The sequence below is a fragment of the Apus apus genome, chromosome 26 (assembly GCF_020740795.1).
Source record: "Apus apus isolate bApuApu2 chromosome 26, bApuApu2.pri.cur, whole genome shotgun sequence".
Lineage (NCBI taxonomy): Eukaryota > Metazoa > Chordata > Aves > Apodiformes > Apodidae > Apus > Apus apus.
In genome coordinates, this window is record NC_067307.1 from 4,172,536 (window position 1) to 4,191,265 (window position 18,730).

The 18,730-nt window shown below is 68.5% G+C and overlaps 1 protein-coding gene across 8 annotated transcripts; it reads right to left on the reverse strand.

Moving 5' to 3' along the window:
• Positions 1-118: 118 nt before the first annotated feature.
• Positions 119-17,820, reverse strand: NFIX (nuclear factor I X). 8 transcript variants are annotated; one of them, XM_051640679.1, is made up of 10 exons: positions 17,623-17,820; positions 10,675-11,206; positions 7,694-7,756; positions 7,397-7,471; positions 7,095-7,215; positions 6,608-6,741; positions 6,150-6,272; positions 5,585-5,751; positions 3,171-3,259; positions 119-2,160 (listed from the first exon to the last, which is right to left on the reverse strand). In XM_051640679.1, exons 1-9 carry the CDS (start codon positions 17,647-17,649, stop codon positions 3,188-3,190), a joined length of 1,314 nt encoding a protein of 437 aa, XP_051496639.1. In that variant the 5' UTR covers positions 17,650-17,820; the 3' UTR covers positions 119-2,160; positions 3,171-3,187. The 8 variants fall into 8 exon arrangements, with proteins under 8 accessions (XP_051496639.1, XP_051496640.1, XP_051496643.1 ...); XM_051640680.1 differs by having other exon boundaries at positions 5,585-5,644; positions 17,623-17,758; XM_051640683.1 differs by lacking the exon at positions 6,150-6,272 and having other exon boundaries at positions 17,623-17,758.
• Between the last annotated feature and the right edge of the window lie 910 nt (positions 17,821-18,730).

Here is an 18,730-nt window from a genome sequence, read left to right on the forward strand (position 1 = left end):
GGAGCCCGTCACCGCGGCGCCCCGTTGCTACAGGGACCCTGTTGCCGCGGGGACCATCCGCGGATGGAGCCCCCCCGTGCCCACCCCCACACCCCCCCGCAGGTCCAGGCGGGTCGCGGCGGGTACGACACTTTATTTCCTTTTTTTTTTTTTCCTTTTTGCCCCTTTATCCGCGGGTTTTCCTCCTTCCCGCTCGCGGGCGGCGCCTTTTGGGTTGTTTTTTCTTCCTTTTCTCCTCGGTCTGGGGGGAGGGGCCGACCCACCCCAAAGGGAAATGACGTCACTACCACGTGCGGGGGTGAGGGGCGACCTGGGGGGGTCCCCAAATGTGCAACGCTGGTGTGGGGGGGGAGGGGGGTCCGCGAGCGACGGCCCCCCAACATCGCACCACCCCACCCAGGGCTTGGGGGGGGTTCCCGAAGTCAGGGTACCCGGAATTGGGGGGCCGGGGGGGCTTTCCCACTGCCCGGGGAGGGGCCCATTGCTGGTGGGGGGTCCCCAAATGTTTAGGGCCCCATTGCTGGTGTGGGGCCCCAACGGGGGCCCCAAATTGGGGGGAACCCAAAAATTGGGGGTATGGGAGGGCTTGTTTCTTGGGGGGCACTGCTGGTGGGGGTTCCAGGAGAGGGAGGGGGTGTCCCAAAAACCCGGGGGTAGGGGCCACAAAGAGGGATTTCACCCCAGAGTGGGAATCCCCAAAACAGGGGCCCTAATGATTGTCCCCATTCTGGGGAGCCCATTGGTGGGGGAAGGCACGTGGGGGGCGGGGGGGGGTGTCTAAGGCAAATGCAGTTTTGGTCCATCTGACCCCAAAATCTGGGAGCTGGGGAGGGGGGGGAGTGTGTGTGGACCCCCCAAACTGCCCTGGGGGGGGGGGGCCCATCCCATTCCCCTGACACCGAAATCAGCCAAAGGTGCAGAAAAACCCCAAAATGAGCAAAATGCCCCCAAATCCTGTCCCCCCCCGCCAGCTGCCCCTCCCCTCAGCCGTGGGCTCCATGTCGGGAATTGGGGCCCCAAGTGACCCCCGGAACGCGGGAACGGAGCAAAACTACCCAAAAACGATAATAAAAAACACAAAATTGCTGGGGAAGGGGCAGGAGGGGAGACCCCAATGGGCAAAATCAGGGAGAATTGGGGGGTTCCCCCAAAAAAAGCACTTGGAGAGCTGGGAGGGGACCCAAAAAGGGGGCGTTTGACCCCCAAATGGGAAGTTTGACCCCAAAGGGGGGGTGGTGTTAACCCTGGTGGGTGCATCAAATGGGGGTTTAACCCCAGGGGGAGGGAGGAGACCACAATAGGGTGGTTCAACCCCAAATTGGGAGGTTGGACCAAAAAGGGGGTAGTTTAACCCCAAAAGGGGGATCAGCCCCAGATGGGGGGGTGTGACCCAAAACGGGGGGGTTTGACCCCAAACCCGGGGGGGGGGGGGGGTGAAGGGGTTTGACCCCAAGTGGGGTTGGACCCCAAAACACGGGAGTTTGACCCCAAAGGGGGGAAGGGGGGCCTCGCCCGGGGGTAATTGCACTTAATTAAAAAAACGAGCTGGGGGGGAGGGTCAGGTGGACCCCAAAAGCCAGGGGGGAGAAGGGGGGCAGGGGGTGTTTTGGGGGATTCAGGGTGTTTCAGGCCCCCCCAGCCCCACTCGCTGGCCTGCAGCAAGGGGGCCCCCCGGCACACGCGTGTGCAGTGCGTGTGCAAGTGCTGGTGACCGAGGCACACGCGTGTGCGGGGGTGCACACGTGTGAGAGTGTGCATGGTGGGGGGTACGGACGCGTGTGCGGCGTGACCACGCGGTGCAGGGGACGCAGACGTGTCGCGCGCGGGGTGGTGTGAGCGCACACGCGTGTGACCCCACCCCCCAGGGGCCTCGTGTTCCCCCCCCCCAGATTGCGGCTGGGGCGGGGGGGCCCAAACACCCCCAGGGGGTCCAGGGTGACCCTGTCTGTGCCGGGGGTTGGGGGAGTGGGGGGACACATCAGAGAGGCCGAACCCTCATCCACGTCGGGGGGGAGTGGGGTATGGGGCCCCCCCGGGGGCGGACGGTGGCGGGGGGGGGGGCCAGGGGGGCTGCAGCTTTTTTTTTTTCTTTTTTTTCTTTTTTTCTCCTTTTTCCGGGCGGTTTCTCCTCGTCCGGGGGCAGCGTCAGAGGAACCAGGACTGGAGAGAGACGGGGGTCAGTGAGGGGGGAGAAAGACCCCCCAGACCTTCCCCCACAACCCCCTCCAGTGCTCCCCGGGGCTGGGGGAGGGGTCAAAGGGGGCTCGGACCCACCCACGGCATAGGGGGACCCAGGCGTCCGGGAGGAGCCCCCACCCTCAACACCCAGCACATGGCGGGCCCAGGATCTGGGGGGGACCCAGGCATCCGGGGGGGAACCCAGGCGCCCAGGTGCCCCGCCCTCTCCCGCGTGCCAGGCTGGGTGCGGCGCTGACACCCCATTGGCTGCCCAGCCACCGCACCACTGGCACTGGCCAATCAGGGCAGGCCTGCCCGCCGCAGCGCCCGCAGCCTGCCAAGGCTGGATGGTGCCAGCCAATCGGCTGCTGGCTCCTCCCCCTCCTGCCTGCGGGTGCCAGCCAATCAGGTACCGCCTGGCTGGCCCACCGAGGCCCCCCATTGGCCACCAGCCCTGCCCCCCCCCCCCCCCCCCGGCCCATTGGCTCCGCGCCGGCGCCACAGCCTGCTCCAGCGCCAGCCAATCCGGGGCCGGCGCCACGGGGCAGGCAGCCAATCGGGCGTCGTGCCACGGCGCTGGGGGCCAATGGGACGCCCTGCTGGGGGTCGCGACCCCCAGCCCGCGGTGCCACGATGGTGCAGCAGCAAGGGGGGGGTGGTGGGGGGGGTGAGGGTTGCCATGGCAACGCCGAGGGCAAGGCCACACCCACCATTGTTCCCCTTCACGCCTAGCGATGACATCATGTCTCATTGCCCCGGGCAACCAGACACGGTGGGGGGGCAGTCCCCCCAGTTTGGCAGCAGGGGCGGGGCACGGGGGGAGGCTCATTAACCACCTAATTAGCCCAAGATGGGAGTGACGGGCAGGTGAGGACCCAAGTGTTTGGGTGTTCCCCGGCAGAGGACCCAAGAGTGTGGGGGGGAACCGGGCATGCAGGAGACCCAGGAGTCCAGGGGGTGACCCAGGCATCTGGGGAGAGGGGGGTCCCTACCTGCTGCTGGGGGAGGGTCAGAAAGTTGCTGTCGCGGGGTCCGAGGCCGACAAGGCGGGGGGCAGCGGCGGCGCCTGACGCTGCGAATGCTGCGGGGAGAGGGGGCTCAGCCCGGCCTGCCCCGCGCCCACCGCGCGTGGCACCAGCGTGTCACCCGGACCAGGCGTGTCACCCAGCACTGGTGTGACACACGCTGTGTGCTGCTGGTGTGCAGAGGCCCCGGCGTTGCCGTGACTGTGCAAAAGCACCCGCATGTTCACGGAGCCAGGGGGGACGTGCCCCACTCTCTGGGTGCGAGGAGCTGGGGGAGGGTTGGCTGCACACACGTGTGAAAGACCATGCATGCACAATCACACGCATGTGCATCCAGGACCACACACACTCATGTGTGCACCCCCACTGCACCCCCACACCCTGGGGTCCCTGTGCAGGTTGCACAGTGCCATGACACCCTCCCCTCCCATGGCACCCTCCCTCAAAACTTACCTGTAGGGACCACCCCCCCCCCCGCCCGGTGCTCTGCCCCCCCCCCCCCCCGTGATGGAGACAGAAGGAAAACTGATTTGGGAGCTCTCCCCCAAGCCGGGGACCCAGCTGTCTGGGCTCTGGACCCCTAGCAGCACAAGGACCCTCCCCCCTCCCTGACCATCTTCCCGCTGAAAATGGAGTAAAAAAAGGGAAAAAAAATGGAGAAGGGATAAGAAGAACTGAAAATGGGGTGGATGAGGCGCCAGCAGGGACGGAGTGGACGTGCCCAGGGTCGGGGGACGGTGACGAGGGACGGTGACAGCAATGACGATGCGGAGAAGGTGATGATGCACGGGCAGCCGGGCCGGGCTGGGCCACCCTGTCACCATGTGTCATCCCCACATCTCAGCCCCGCCATCCCCTGTCACCTGCTGCCAACCCCCCCACCCTGGGGTCACCTTGGAGCCACCCATGTCACCGGTGCCAACCTGTGCCACTGCTGGGTCACCCCAAGGCCACTGCTGCCACTGGCCACCGAGGTCCCTGCCCAGCACCTGCACCCTGCACCTCACTGCAACCACTGCTTCACCCCCTGCACCCCACTGCTGCACCCTTCTGCAACCACTGCTTCACCCCACTGCACCCCACTGTGCACCCCTTCACTCCCTGCTTCACCCCAATGCTGCACCCCACTGCACCCGACTGCTGCATCCCTGCACCCCACTGTGCACCCTTGCACCCCACTGTGCACCCCTGCACCCAACTTCTGCACCCCACTGTGCCCCCTTGCACCCCACTGCTGCACCCCACTGCAACCCACCACTGCACCCCTGCACCCCACTGCTTCACTCCACTGCACCCCACTGTTGTGCATCCCTGACCCTTTTTGCACCACACTGCTGTGGACTCCCCTCCACCCTCTTCCTGATTTCCACACCCATCCCTGCCCCCACGGGCCAGGTCCCGGCTGCGGGTGCAGTGGGGTGCAGTGGGGCACAGTGGGGCGCAGGTGCCGGGGACTTACGGGGTGCGGCGGGCGCTCCGCCCGGGGGGCCGCTGGGGGCTTTGGGCTCCGGCGGGGGCAGGGGCAAGGGCCGGGCCAGGGGGGCCCCTGCAGCCCCCCCGGCCCGGCCCTGTGCCCCGCACGGCTGCAACGAGAACACAGTGACGGGCACCCGGGACCCCCGGGGCAGGGGGCACAGTGGCACCGGGGCAGGGGGGCAGTGGCACAGGTGGCACCAGGGGACACAGGGGACAGTGAATCCGGGGGGGGGCTCACACAGGCACTGGCAGAGGGTGGGGGTCCGCAGGGCTGAGGGGGAGGGTCTCCGAGGGGGTCCTCAGCGTCCCCATCAATCCCCTCCTGGCCCCTCTGCAGCAGCCAGCGTGGCTGACAGTGCTTATTTGCATACAGGCTCCTCCTCTGTGCCTTATTTGCATGCCGGTCCCGCCCCTGCGCCCGTATTTGCATACAGCCCCACCTCTGTGCAGTCTGGCACCGCCTCTGCTGCCTCGTTTGCATACAGGCTCCGCCTCCTACCTCCCTTTGCATTGGGTTACACCCCCTGGGTGTTGCCCCGCGAAGGCCCCGCCTCCCCGCCCTAATTTGCCTACAGGCCCTGCCTCCAGCGACATCCTGTCCAGGCTCCGCCTCCTCGTTTGCATACAGGCCCCGCCCCCGAGCGCCCGTTGCCGCGGAGACTTGTCCCTCGGGAGCGAACTGGGGCGTGTGGGGAGGGGCCGGGGGCTCCCCCGGGTCCCCAGAGCGTCACCATGTCCACACGTCCCACGTCACCGTGTCCTGACATCCCGTGTCCCCCTGTCACCTGTGCCCCTCATCCCTGCAGTGCCCCCAACCTTCCCCCGTCCCTACAGTGTCCCCATCCCTGCAGTGTCCCCTGGTCCCCAGTGTCCCCATCCCCGCAGTGTCCCTGTCCCTGTCCCACCTGGGGGCCCTGGGCGGCGCCGTCGGCGCAGACGAACTGGACGAAGTCCTTGAGCGAGTCCTGCCCGTGGTGGTAGCGGATGGTGGGGTGGGCGAAGTAGGGGCTCGACTGGGGCAGGAGGGACCCCGACGGGAAGTGCAGCGCCGAGGCGGTGGCCCGCGGGCTGCCTGCAGGGACCCTCAGCGCCGGCACAGGCGGCCACGGGACCCAGGCATCCGGGGTGGCAGGACCAGGGTCCGGAGGGCTCCCGGGACCCAGGCATTTGGGGGAGAGGGATGGGGACAAGACCCAGGTGCCCAGGGACAAACCACACCTCCCCCAGCCCAGGTCCTGGCCCTCATTCCCGCCCTCCCAGGGCCACCCTGTGTTCACCCACCGCTGCCCAGAGGGGACTCAGGCACCCGGGATCACCCCGACCCCTCCAGAACGGGGGTCCCAAGGTGCTGGGGGGGGTGGGGGGTGTCAAAGGGTGAGGCAGTGTAGGAGGGCAGGGGTCCCAGGGAAAGGCAGGGGGTGCCCAGGGGAGACGGGGGTCCCAGGGGGTCCCGGGGGGGTGGGGTCTCACCGGGGCGAACGCCGGCCAGGACGGGCAGGGGGTGGTGGCCGAAGGCCATGCGGGGGGCGGCCCCATGCCCCGACAGGGCGCTGCAGAAATCCAACTTCCCCGACTTCTTCAGCGCCGCCGGGCCTGGGGGGGCCGGGGGGGTCGGGGGAGCACCCGGACCCCAGCACCCCCAAGGCCCCGTGGGGAACCCCATTGGACCCCCAGACTTCTCCCAGACCCCCGTGTCCCCCCATGCCTCCTGGCACGGACTAGTCCCCGCAGCTCTCAGGGACCCCCCCCAGCCCCCACTGACACCCTGTGCTCCGCAGCCCCCCACTCCCCACAGCCCCCCTTTGTCCCCTACCCCACGTTACCCCCCAATGACCCTCCCATGTCCTGTCATCACCCACCCACGTCCACATCCACCCCAGAAGCCCCCTGTGCCCCCCTGCATCCCCTGTCATCCCCACGTCACCCACCGGTGTCAACGTCCCCCCCCCAGGGCCCCTGGCTGCTGCCGGGGGCTGGGGACCGCCCTGGCCCAGGGTAGAAGACGTCGTCCCCAGGACCCTCCAGGTCCCCCTCGTCCAGTGCCTTGGGGCGCTTCGGGCCACTGCGGGGACAAGGGTGTCACCTCCAGGGATAGGAGAGTCACCTCCAGGGATGGGGCATCACCCCCCCCTCCACCAGCAGTGTTATCCTCCCATGAACCAGAGCACCCCTGGGGACACATGGATGAGTGGGGATCCTGGAGGGTGCCCGGTTTGAGGAGGTTTAAGGCATCCCGGGGGGGTTGAGGGGCTGGTGGAGGGTCCCAGGGAGTTACAGGGGTCCTGGGGGTGCCCCAGGGGGCCTAGTGAATGGTTATGAAGGTTGGGGGGGGGGCAATGGGGTTTTTTTGGGGATCCCAGGAAGTTATGGGGGTCCCGTGGGGTTATGGGGGGTCCCAGGGGGGTCCTGGGGTACCTGGTGGCAGGAGGTCCCAGGGGCCGGCGGCCAAGGGCAACAGGGCTGATGTTGTAGTAGCCCCCTGGGCTCTCCAGGTCGGCCAGCGAGAAATTGGGGCCTGACGCCGTCGCCACAGGGGCTGGGGGGGACATGGGGGATGTGGGGGACCCACATGGGACCCCCCCGTCCCCCAAGTCACCCCCATGTCCCCATGTCTCCGTGTCCCCACCTCCCCCCATTGCCACAACAGCCACATCCCCCACATTCCCTCCCTCCCCTTGCCCCTGACCCCCCATGCCCTCCCCCATGTCCCCACTTACTCTGGGACACCCTCACCAGCTCCGTCACGTTCCAGACACCCGACGTCACAAAGCAGTCCTGGAAGGTCAGGTGCCCTGGGGACACGGGGGACATGAGGGGGATGCTACACTTGGGGGTGGGGCACAGGGACTGGGGACACAGACACATGGGGACATGGCACCAGGGAACCTGGCTTGGCTCTGGGAGCACTAAGCACCATGGGGCTGGCACTGGAGGCACTGGAGGCACTGGGAGGGCTGCAGGGGGTGGCAGTGGGGGAGCCCAGGGAACCACAGCGGGGGGCACGGGGGGCTCACCATTAGGCAGTGGTTTGATGTCCGCATCCCCCTGGGGGTTTGAACTGTCGGATTGTCCAGAGTCTGTGGGAGAGACAGGGTCAGGCCCAGACACCGGGGTCCCCCCCCAGACATCAGGGTCCCGCCTAGATGCCGGTGTCCCCACCCTGCCACGGGGGAGGGGCAGCCCCAGACGCCCGGGTCCCAGCTCTGAAGGGCCCCTTGTTCCCGCAGGGTCGTTCCAGGTGAACGTCCGCCAGAACCTCGGCTGTGCCAGCAGCCCCCCCTCCCCTCTGGGAGACCCCGAGGCATTCAGGCCCCCCCCTGCCCCATACAGGATGCAGGCATCCTGGTGCCCCTGCTCCAAATCCCCAGGGGACCCAGGTGTCCAGCGCCCCTTGGCTGGCGATGGGGGGATGCAGCAGCCGCAGGGGGCCGGGGGGGCCAGGGCTGGCAGGGGGCCGGGCCGGGGGGGCTGGGGGCCGCCGTGGGGCCGGGCCGGGGGCCAGGAATGCGCTGGCCCCCCGCCAACGGGCAGCGCCAACAAAGCAGCCATTGTCTGCACTGAGTGGGGGGGCACCCGGACGCTTGGGTCCCCCCCCCAGCACCCCCCACACATGCCTGGGTCCCCCCCCGACAGCAGCCCCCATCTGCCCCAGACACCTGGGTCCCCCCAGAACCCCCCACTCCAGATGTCCGGGTGTCCCAAACCCCCCCAGCGCCCCCACCCCCAATGACTGGGTACCCCCCAGCACCCTCACACCCCCCCGAGGTCCCAGAGCTCCCCTCACCCCGTCGTCCTGGGGAGACCCAGGCATCCAGGGGGAGGAGGGGCAGGAGGATGGGTCCCCTCCCCCATTTTGGCCCCGCCGTGTCACCCTGCAGGGTCAGAGGTCAGCAGGGCGCGTGCCAGGTCATGACCTCTGCAGGGGGGTCGCGTGGCAGGCACGTGCCACCCCACAACCACCACCCGCCCGGATGCCTGGGTCCCTCCTGCAGCCCCCAGACCCAGCACAGACCCCAACGCAGGGGCCCAGCCGCCTGGGGCCCTGGGCTGTCTCAGGACTCCCATTCCACAGTCCCCTCCTCCATGCCTCAGTTTCCCCCCCAAAGCCCCAGCCTGGACCCAGCAGGTCCCCATGTCCCTACAGGTCCCTGGCCCCCCCACAACGTCCCCACGTCCTCAGCCCCAGCAAGGGTCCAGATGCTGTTAGGCAGCTGCTCCCCGATCTCCCCCGCAGGGCTGCTCCCCCCACACCTGCGTCCCCCGGACCCAGGCATCCGGGAGGGGACCCAGGCGTCCGGGCAGTGCCAGCAGTGACTGCGTCACCCGCACAGACCCCATGGATCCCATGACAGACCCCTACAGGGGGGGGACCTACAGACACACCTGAAGCCCCCGAACCCACGTAGCCCTATGGAAACACATAGCTCCACCTGCACCCCAGGTCCCCAGAGATCCACTGATCCCACAGGCCCCCCCGCAGCCCCAGATGTCCCCCACAGGCCCCTATTGAGACAAACAGACCCCCTCACACAGCATGGAGCTGGAGCCCTCTTGGCAGGGAAAGATACCCCTGCACCCAGGCACAACCCCCCAGAGGGCAGATGAGGGGCAGCGTGGAGGGGGCACCACCAACGCAGCCCTGGGGGCGCTGCAGTGGAAGGTTGGCACACCCCAGCATGGGGGCCCCCAGAATAGGGAGGGGGAGCTATTGCAAGGGTATTGGCACACAGGATGTACCTGTCAATGCGGGGGGGGGGGGAGCTATCGCAGAGAGCGTGGCACACAATGGCAGAGGGGTCCCTAGCACGGGGGGGTCCCCATCGCTGAGGGTCCCGCCGCGGGGCTGCGGTGCCGCAGCGCGTTTCGGGTGCCAACAGGCGCCGCCATCTTACGCAGGGGGGTGTTGGCACCGCGCCCCCCCCGGCCCGCAGCAGCCAAAGGGCCCCCAGCAGGGGGGCGAGGGGGGATGCCGGTGGGGCCGGGGACCGGGGCCGCGCATGGAGCCTCGTGCTGCGCACGGGGGCACGGTGCCAACCGGGGCCATTTTGGCGGCGCCGGGCAGGAGCTGCTTTGGGGATTTGATCCCCCACAGCTGGGCAGAGGAGGGGAGGTGAGTGGGGGGGCTGCAGGGCCCCCCTCTCAGATTTGCCACATGGGCCTGGGGAGGGGGGATGTGAAGCGGGGGAGGGCAGGATACACACCCCAAACTGCCCCTTCCTTCACTCCCAGTGCCCAAGAGGGATCCAGGCATCTGGGCACCCTCCAGCAAGGACCCAAGGCACCTGGGAGCTGGTCTTATGCACAGGGAAAGTGACCCAAAATCCCTCACTCCACCCTCAGAATCACACCTCCCCCGTCAGGAAAGACAGGAGCAGGCATCAGGGCTGGGGACCTCCCCTGCACCCACACATAGCTCTGCTCGTGTCCCCCTGAACACACATGTTCCCCCCCCCCAGCTCCATGTGCACACGCATGTGTGCTGCCAGTGCCCCATGGGCACGAGGGGCCGGGGCCCATGGCACATCCATGCCCCAGCCAGAGCACAAGCAGCAGCCGGGAGCCCAGCCCCAGGGCACAGCTTGGCTTGGTGCTCAGCACGCGGTGCTGGCAGAGCTGGGAGCACGGCTGGTGCTGGTGCCCGGTACCGGCAGAGCCCGGTTCCCGCTCGGCTCCGTGCACGGTGCCCAGCAGCCTGGCACGGCCGCGGCACACGGCTTGGCACGCGGCGCCCGCTTTGGCACACGGCGCGGCTTTGTGCGAGGCACGCGGGGCTGGCACCCCCGGCCGGGGCCACACCAGGTGGGTGTGGGGAGGGGTCCAGGGAGGGCTGTGGGGTGAAGGAGGGGCCGGGGGTGGCTGGGCAGACCCACCAGCGCTGCTCTGGCCCCAGCGCTGCTGCAGACCCAGCCCTGGTGTGGGACCCCTCCACGGGTGCTCCCGGGGGGGCACAGTCGAGAGCCTCCCCCCACCGCCCCCCGGGCTCAGCCCCACTCACCAGGCGCATGGACGAAATAAGCCAGGTAGAGGTCAAGCTCCTTGATGGTGACACCGATGTGGTGGGGCTGGACGCAGAGGCCGGGGCTGGCACACTGGGGGGCCTTGGCCAGGCGCTCGCCATCGGTGCTCTCCAGTGGGACCCCCTTGAAGAGGATGACCATCACCAGGTCCAGCCGCCACACTTTGTCAGCCTGGCGCAGGCAGTCGATGCGGCGGATCTTGCCCTTCTGGTCAGGGTTGGAGAGGACGCAGCACGGCGCCTTCTTGCCGGTGACGGAGAGCACGAAGTCCTCACGGCACTCGGGCCGGATGTCCTTGCGCAGCTTGGCCAGGAGGCGCGAGGCCCATTTCTGCTTGACCTCCGGCTTCTCGCCCAGTAGCTCGTCCTTGACGGCACGTTCCTCCTCCTTCGACATCCGCTTCTCGTGCTTCTTGAAGTACTTGCGCTTGCGGGCCTGCAGGTTGAACCAGGTGTAGGAGAAGGCCCGGACGTGGGGCAGCAGTGCCTCGATGAAGGGGTGGAACTCATCCTGTGGGGCAGAGAGGCGTCAGTGGAGCAGCTGCCACGGGCTGGACACAGCCCCAGCAGCTTTCAGGTGACCCCCACCATCCTGCAGTGGGAGCTCCCAGGGGCATGTGTACCCATCCAGCAGAGCAGGAGCATCCCCAGGCATGGCAGCATCTTGTGCAAGGGGTCCTGGGGACACCCCAGCCCTGAGATGGGGGTCCCAGGGGTTCCCCAGGCCTGCAGAAGGGGTCCTGGGGACAGCCCAGTCCTGAGCAGGGGACTGTCCCTGGTCCTGCCTTGTCCCAGCCCCGGGGGTGCTCATCCCAGCTCTGGGCACTGCTGGGGACCAGGGATACAGGAACCAGCACAGGGAACAGCCCTGCAGGGCCAGGGGACTGGGACAGCCCCAACACAGGGGGTCACACCAGGTTCCTGGTGCCCAACTGCCCTGGGGACAAGTCAAGTCCCGGCCACAGCCCCCCGGTGCTCCCAGCTCCCCAGCGCAGGTACCGCTCAGGCCCCTGTCCCCGTCCTCACTGTCCCCGGCCACGCTCAGCTCCAGGTCCCCGCTCAGACCGTGTTCCAGCCCCGTCCCCGGTGTCACTGCAGACCGTGCCCGTTCGGCTCCCGGCTCCCGGTGACACTCCCGCTGCCGTCGGGGCTCGGCTGCCCCGGGCACATCCCCGAGCCGCCCTCACGGTACCTCTCCCCATCCCTGGTGCCACTGAACTCTATCCCCGTGTCCGTTAGTCCCCGTCCCCGACACCACCCGCTGTCTCAGCCACCCGCTGCCAGCGCTGCCGCTCCACGTCCCCTGTCTGCGCTCGCTGCTGCCGTCGGTCCCCGGCCCCATCCCGGTCTCCGTCGCGATCCCCGGTGCCACCAGCGCCTGTCCCCGATTCCCGGAGGCGCTGGTCCCGTCCTGTCCCAGTCCGTACCATCGCGGCGGCTCATCCCGGCCGTGGGCAGCTGCCAGTCGGGCCCCGGCGGGGCAGAACCGGGAGTGACAGACGGGGACGAGGGGTGCTAACGGGGGGGAAAGGGTTAACGGGGACTACCGGGAAAATGGAGGGGGGGGGGCGGGTCCGGAAGGCGGACACTGCGGGGTGGCTCCGGTCCCGGCGGTCCCGGTTACCGGGGGGAGGTGGTCCCAGCTGCCGGGACAGCGCGGGTCCCGGGGTGCTGGCGGTGCCTGTCGGGGAGTGCCTGTCGGGGGGTGCCTGTCGGGGGGTGCCGGTGCGGGGGCTCCGGTGCGGGGGTCCCGGTGCGGAGCCGCAGCCGGAGCCGCAGCCGCCGCCGGGCGCGGAGCGCGCGGAGCCGCCGCGGCCCCTTTTGGCACCGGGACCGGCTGCTGCGGCGGCCAATGGGAGCGCAGCGCGCGGGGGGAGCGGCCGCCCCATTGGCTGGGCCGGGGGGGGCGGTGGAGTTCGGGGCCGGGACACGGGGGGGGCCGGGACACGGTGGGGGGGACACATGGGGGGTCGTGGGGGCGACACGGGGGTTCGGCGGGGACGAGCCCCGTGTAGGGGCAGCGCCCTGCGAGCTTCGCCAAAACCCGGCGATCTGCCCCCAAAAGCTGTGCCCGGGGCTTGCCACCAGCCCCGACCGCCCTTCTCGTGCAAACGCCCTTCTCGTGCAACCGCCCCCCCGTGCAAAATCCTCGTGCAAATCCCTCGCGCAAAATCCTCGTGCAAAGCCTCCCCGTGCAAGGGGGTCGAGCGAGGACGCCGGGGCCGCGCTCGCACGAGGGGCCCATCCCGGGGGTCCAGCCCCTCCCGACACCCCCCGGGAGGAGGAAGGCCCCGGATTTTGGCTGCTTTCCCCAGCCCCGTGGCGGCCCCAGCGCGGAACAGCCCAAAACCTCCATTTCTGCCCCCAAATCCCCGATGCGGTGCTTCGAGCCAACATTCTCCCCCCCACCCCCCCCCTCCATAATTAATTCCCTCTGTGTGAAGAAAAAAAACCAAAAATTGGGCGTTTCAGCAGCAGGGCCGGGTGGAGGCTCCCGCGCATCGGTGCCCATGCACCTCCCCAGCCCCAAACCACACGGCTTTCACCCCAAAACCGCAGCAGGGAGGGGGGAGGCCGTGCACAGCATCAACCGCCAGCCCGCGCCCCCTTCCTGCCCCATTTTGCTTTGGAAAACTCATAAAATGGGAGATGGCGGCACTGGCAGGGGCAGGAAGAAGGAGCAGAGGGCACCTTCTGCCTCCCCCAGGGGCTTGCACAAGGGTCACGATTCGCACGAGGGGTCACGATTTGCACGAGGGGTCACCATTCGCACACAACAGCTCTGCTCATGGCGCTCGCGGTCAAGCTGCCCACAGGGGTGGGGGGGACTAAGGAGCCTGGGCCCCCTCCAGCTTACAGCCCCTTCCCCTCCCTGCTGCTGCAAGGGGGACCCAGGCATCCTGGTCCACCAGCACCCACATGGGCACAGGGAGGCTCCTGAATACCTGGGTCCCCTCCCAAACACCTGGGTCCCCTCCATGCCTCGAGGAGAGCACTGGGGTGGGTTGGGCTGGCAGAGACGGGGGTCGTTGGCCCAAACGCCTGGGTGCCCCCGCACAGCCCTGGCGAAGACAAAGAGCCACCAGATCAGGCCTGTGCCACCCAGATGCCTGGGTCCCCTCCCAAACGCCTGGGTCCCCTTCCCACCCCTCTGTGGGGACGACAGGACTGGCATGGAAGGATCTAGAGGCTTGGCCATGGGGTTCTGCCCAGGTGTCAGGGTCCATGCCCGAGGCCGGGGTCCCCTCCTGAATGCCGGGGTCCCCCCCCAGACGCTGGGGTCCTCCGGCTGCCATTGGCTGCGCCAGCCCCGCATTGAGCCGCAGTCTCGGGCGAAGCCACGTCGCCGCGTCCGCAGCTGCGAGCGCCCGGCAAAGCGCCAGCGCGGCGGCGGGGGGGGCGGCGCCGAATCGGGAGGGAAAAGCCCAGAAAAAATAGAAAAGAGGGGAAAAAAAGAGGAAAAAAAACGAAAAAAAAACCAAAACAAAACAAAAACCCAACAAAAAAAACCCCACAAACCACCCCCACCCCCCTTCTCGGCCCCCCCACCCCGGCTGTGCCCGCCCTCCCACGCCGCTGCCAGCTCCCCCCGGCCCTCGGCTTCGCCGCGAGAGAAAACAGCCCGAAACAGCCGGAATTGCCGCCAAAAATCCCCCCGGCGGCCCCTGACGCTGCTGCCAAGACCCTCCCGTGCAGGGGGGGAAGCTGAGCAGGGGGAGGTGAGCGAGGGGCGTCCTGGACCCCCAGGCTGAAGAAAGGGGGGGCAACCATGAGGGACCTCGGCACCAGACCAGGAACTGCCAGGACCAAGGTGTCCAGGGGGACCCAGGCATCTGGGGGGGACCCAGGCATCCTGGCAGCCTCGGAGAGAACGTGCTGGTTTGTTCTGGCGGGGAACTCAGGAATCCAGGGAGACCCAGGCATTCGGGGGGGACCCAGGTGTCCAGGGGGGACTCACACATCCAGGCTGTGCAGCAGAAGCTGCCTGCCTGCTCCCCTGCCTGTGGCCACGTGGAGGACCCAGGCATCTGGGCTGCTCGAGGGGAACCCAGGCGTCCAGGGCCACCCCCTGCCCCATGCAGCAGGGATGAGGAGGGGACCCAGGTGTCTGGGCAGGGACCCAGGCATCCAGGCCACGCTGGGGGGCCAGAGGGTCCCAAGCTCCAGTGGGGGGGACGCACTGCAGTGGCTCGAGGCAGTGCTGCAGCGTGCGGGGACGATGCAGTTTGGCACCGGTGGACCCAGGCGTGCGGGCTGCCCCCCCCCCACTCCACCCGAGCATCCCGCCCCCCCCCACCCATGGCCTCTTGCCAGGCCAGGCCAGGGGGGGCCTCGCGGCGCTGCTGCGTCCAAGAAAGCTTTTTGTGGCCCATCAATAATTCAGGGCCCTCCTGGACCCCCCAGCCCAGCCAAGGGCTCCTCCATTATTGATGCTGCCAGCAAAGCCCCGCGGCTGGGGGACATGGGGGGGACACGGGGGGGACACGGGGGGGACACGGGGGGACACAGGGAGGGGGATCAGCAAAGCCACCAGTGCTGCAACACAGGAGGTGCGGGGGGGGGGGACAGCAAAGCACACGCACACACTTCACCATGCGTGTGCAGGGCCCGCACACGCCACGCACACGCAGCCCCCGGCGCAGCGCCCACGCGTGTCTCCTGCCCCTGCCTCGCACGGCCCCGGGCGCCTCGCACGTGGCGGGGGGGGCAGCGCCTCCCCCGCACCGATTGCATCAGCCGGCGGCGCAGCCCCGCGTGGGGCACGTGTGGGACCCTCGCACACGCCACACACATGCGTGTGCTGCACCTTGCACATGTGTGTGGTGCACACAGGGATGCAACATGGCACTGTGCACACATGTGACACACATTGTACACATGTTGCACACACATTGCCACGTGTGCACATTGCTTGCACACACCTTGCACACATGGTGCACGTGTGGCACATGTGCACCAATTACATACATGGGCACCCAGCCCATGGAGCACATATGCATCTTCTCTCCACATCACCTGCACCCCGTTACATACATGTGCACATCCCCACCATTACATATGTGTGAGCCCCACCCCCACTCTGGACCCTTCTGTGGGTTCTGGGGCAGAATGTTCCAGAACCAGGAGTAGGGACACCCTGTGGCACTGGACTCTGCCGCAGCACCGAGCTGTGCCACATCCCAGACCTATACCACACGGCGGTGACACACGCATGCCTGTGGCCATCGCCCCACACCGGGGAGGGCTATAGGGGCCGGGACAGTCCCAGCTCCACCCCAGGGGTCACCCAGCTGGTGACAATAACGGTGACATCCTGACAGGGAGGGTGGCGGTGATGCTAGATCCCCTGGGGTCTGGCCTGGGGCAGGGGGTGGCTCTGCAGCACCAGGAGCCCTTGTCTGGGGGGACCTGGGGGAACCCTGAGGAACGTGGGTAAGGACAAGGGGGACCTCAGCCTAGTGAGCAGCTGCAGCACTGATGGCCGAAGCCCAACGGGGACCGGTGCCACTTGAGCAGCCACGGGATTTGACAGTGGAGGCTGCAGGATACAGCACGTAGAGAGGAGCTGCGGCTGCTGACACCGGCCAGCGGTGACAGCGGTCAGTGGTGACACCGGTCAGTGGTCACACCGGCCAGGGGTGACACTGGTGGGTGCAGCCCTGCCTGGTGGGCCACAGGGCCGGTGCAGGAGCTGCTGCTCTCGGTGCTCCTCACGTGCTGCTATACGTGCTGCCATCCGTGCCCAGCGCTGGGCGCCGCGGTCGGATCCTGGCCCTGCGCCGGTGCAGGGGGGGGGGGGGCGGGGGGTGGCACCGACCCAAAACCTCCCAGAAACGGCTGGAGAAGGAACGAGGAGGGGGGAGCACACGCATGTGGGGCCCACGCACAGACACGCCTCGGCACGCTCAGGATCGGGCCCGTGAGGCTGCCGTGCAGATGTGTGTGTGCACACACGTGTGTGAGTGCGTGCACAGCGCAATTCTGTGCACACATGTAGGGCCAGCACATACGTGAACACCAGCGCGCACGCGCGCGCACCCTCCCGCGCAGACAAGGGCTCAATGCGTGTGCTGTTGTGTGCACGGGAGGGTACACAGGCGTGCACGCTGGCATGTGTGTGTGTGCGGGCACGGGGGGCACACGCATGTGCAGTGGCGTGTTGCTGGCGCGTGCACACGCGTGTGCGGGGCGGGCGCCGAAGCTGCGAGAAGCGCCGCTGGCCGCCGGCCCAGACAGAACCGGCCGCCAAAACCGCCCCGAAAAGCGGGAGAAAAGGGCAACGGCGGGGGGGGGGGAACAGCAATGCCCGGTGCGAGGGGGGGCCGGGCTGCCCCTTGCGATCACGGTGGGACCCCGAGACAGCGCGGGGAGGGGGGCAGGGACCCCCACAGAATCCCCACAGGGACCCTCGTGCCACAACCCCCGGGATGTGCCCACAGCCAGTACCCGATGTCACCCCTCCTTACGCGCATATCGTTCACTTCGCAGCGACCCTCCCCCCGCTCCCCACGCCCCCCCCCGCGACACCCCAACAACCCCCCTAGACGAGCGTTTCATCCCACAGGTTGAAACCCGGCTCCCTCTTGGCGACCCCGGCCCTTCTCCCTCCGCCGCGGGAAGGGGCTTCGCGGCACCACCGGGGGTTCGGCCGAGGCCGCTCCAGGACGCAGGGACCGACCGGAGGCGGCGGCAACCCCGGACCGGACCCGCCGCCGGTGCCGGCGGAGGAAGCGGAGCCGCCACCCGCCCCGGCACCTACAACAGGGGAGGGGTCGCACCCCATCCCTCCCACCGCCCCCCCATGTTGGGCGGCGCAGCCGTTCGCAGCAAAGCCGAGACCGGACCCCCAGGACCGGATACCCCCCCAGTTACAGACTCTCCCTGACCGGCCGCCCCCCGTTACCGGCCCCCCGCCCGCCGCCGTACCTGGGTCAGGCAGTATGGGGAGTACATGGCGGCGGTGTCAGCCGCGGCGGGGCATGGCGGGGGTCGCGGTCCGGGGGTCGCGGGGCCGGGGGGGCCGGTGTCGGCGGCGCGCGGGGAAAGTTTTGCCCGAAGTTGGCGCGCGCCGCACTTTTGCCGCGGGAAGGGCCGCGCTGGCCCCGCCCCCTCCAGGCCCCGCCCCCAGACCATCCCCCTGGTCCCGCCCACCGGCCGCGATGCTCCGCCCACCTCTGCCTGGGACACGCCCCCTCCTGGACGAGCTCGGGGACACGGGGGGACACGGGGGGGGGCGGGGACACGGGGGGACACACGGGAGGACACCGGGGGGGGCAACACGGGTGGGGCATGGGGGGACACGGGGGTCGTGGGGACCTGGACTCCCCCTGCCCGCCTGCGCCCTCACCCTGCTGCTCCCTCCGTGTCGCCACGGGTGACAGTGACAGCGGTGGTGGCAGCAGGGAGAGAAGCAGCTGAGTCACCACCGTGGTGACGGAGCTGTGACAGCGGTGGCGACAGCGACAGTGCCCGTGTCGCGACAGTGCCATGGCGGTGTGGGGACAGCGACAGTGCGGGCAGTGGAAACAATGCCACAGCGGTGAGGGTGCCAGCGCGGTGACAATGCCACTGACAGTGGCGGTGACAGTGCCATGGCGGTGAGAGTGACAGCAGCAGTGGCAGTGACAGTGGCAGTGGCAGCAGCGGTGGCAGCCTCATCTGTCATTCCGGCTGCGGCCCCGTCCCTCCGCCATCTGTCACCACCCGGTGCCAGCGCTGGCACCGCCACTGTCACCCCTTCGCTGCCGGAGCCGCCGCGGCCCGAAGCGCCGGGGGTGGCACCAGAGGGGATGCGGGGACGCCCAGGGGACAGACACCTGCTACCCCCCAGCCAGAAGGGGCCCAGGCATCCAGCACATCCGTGTCCCCACGCACGTGTGTGTGTCACACAAGGGCACATCGACCACCCCCCTCCAACCCCACCAGCTGCTCAGGGGCCGCCAGCACCAGATGTGCCAGATGTGCCAGATGTGCCAGCACGAGCGTCTGAGGCCGCAGATGGAGCCGAGTGGGGGGATGTGGCCCTTGCACACGC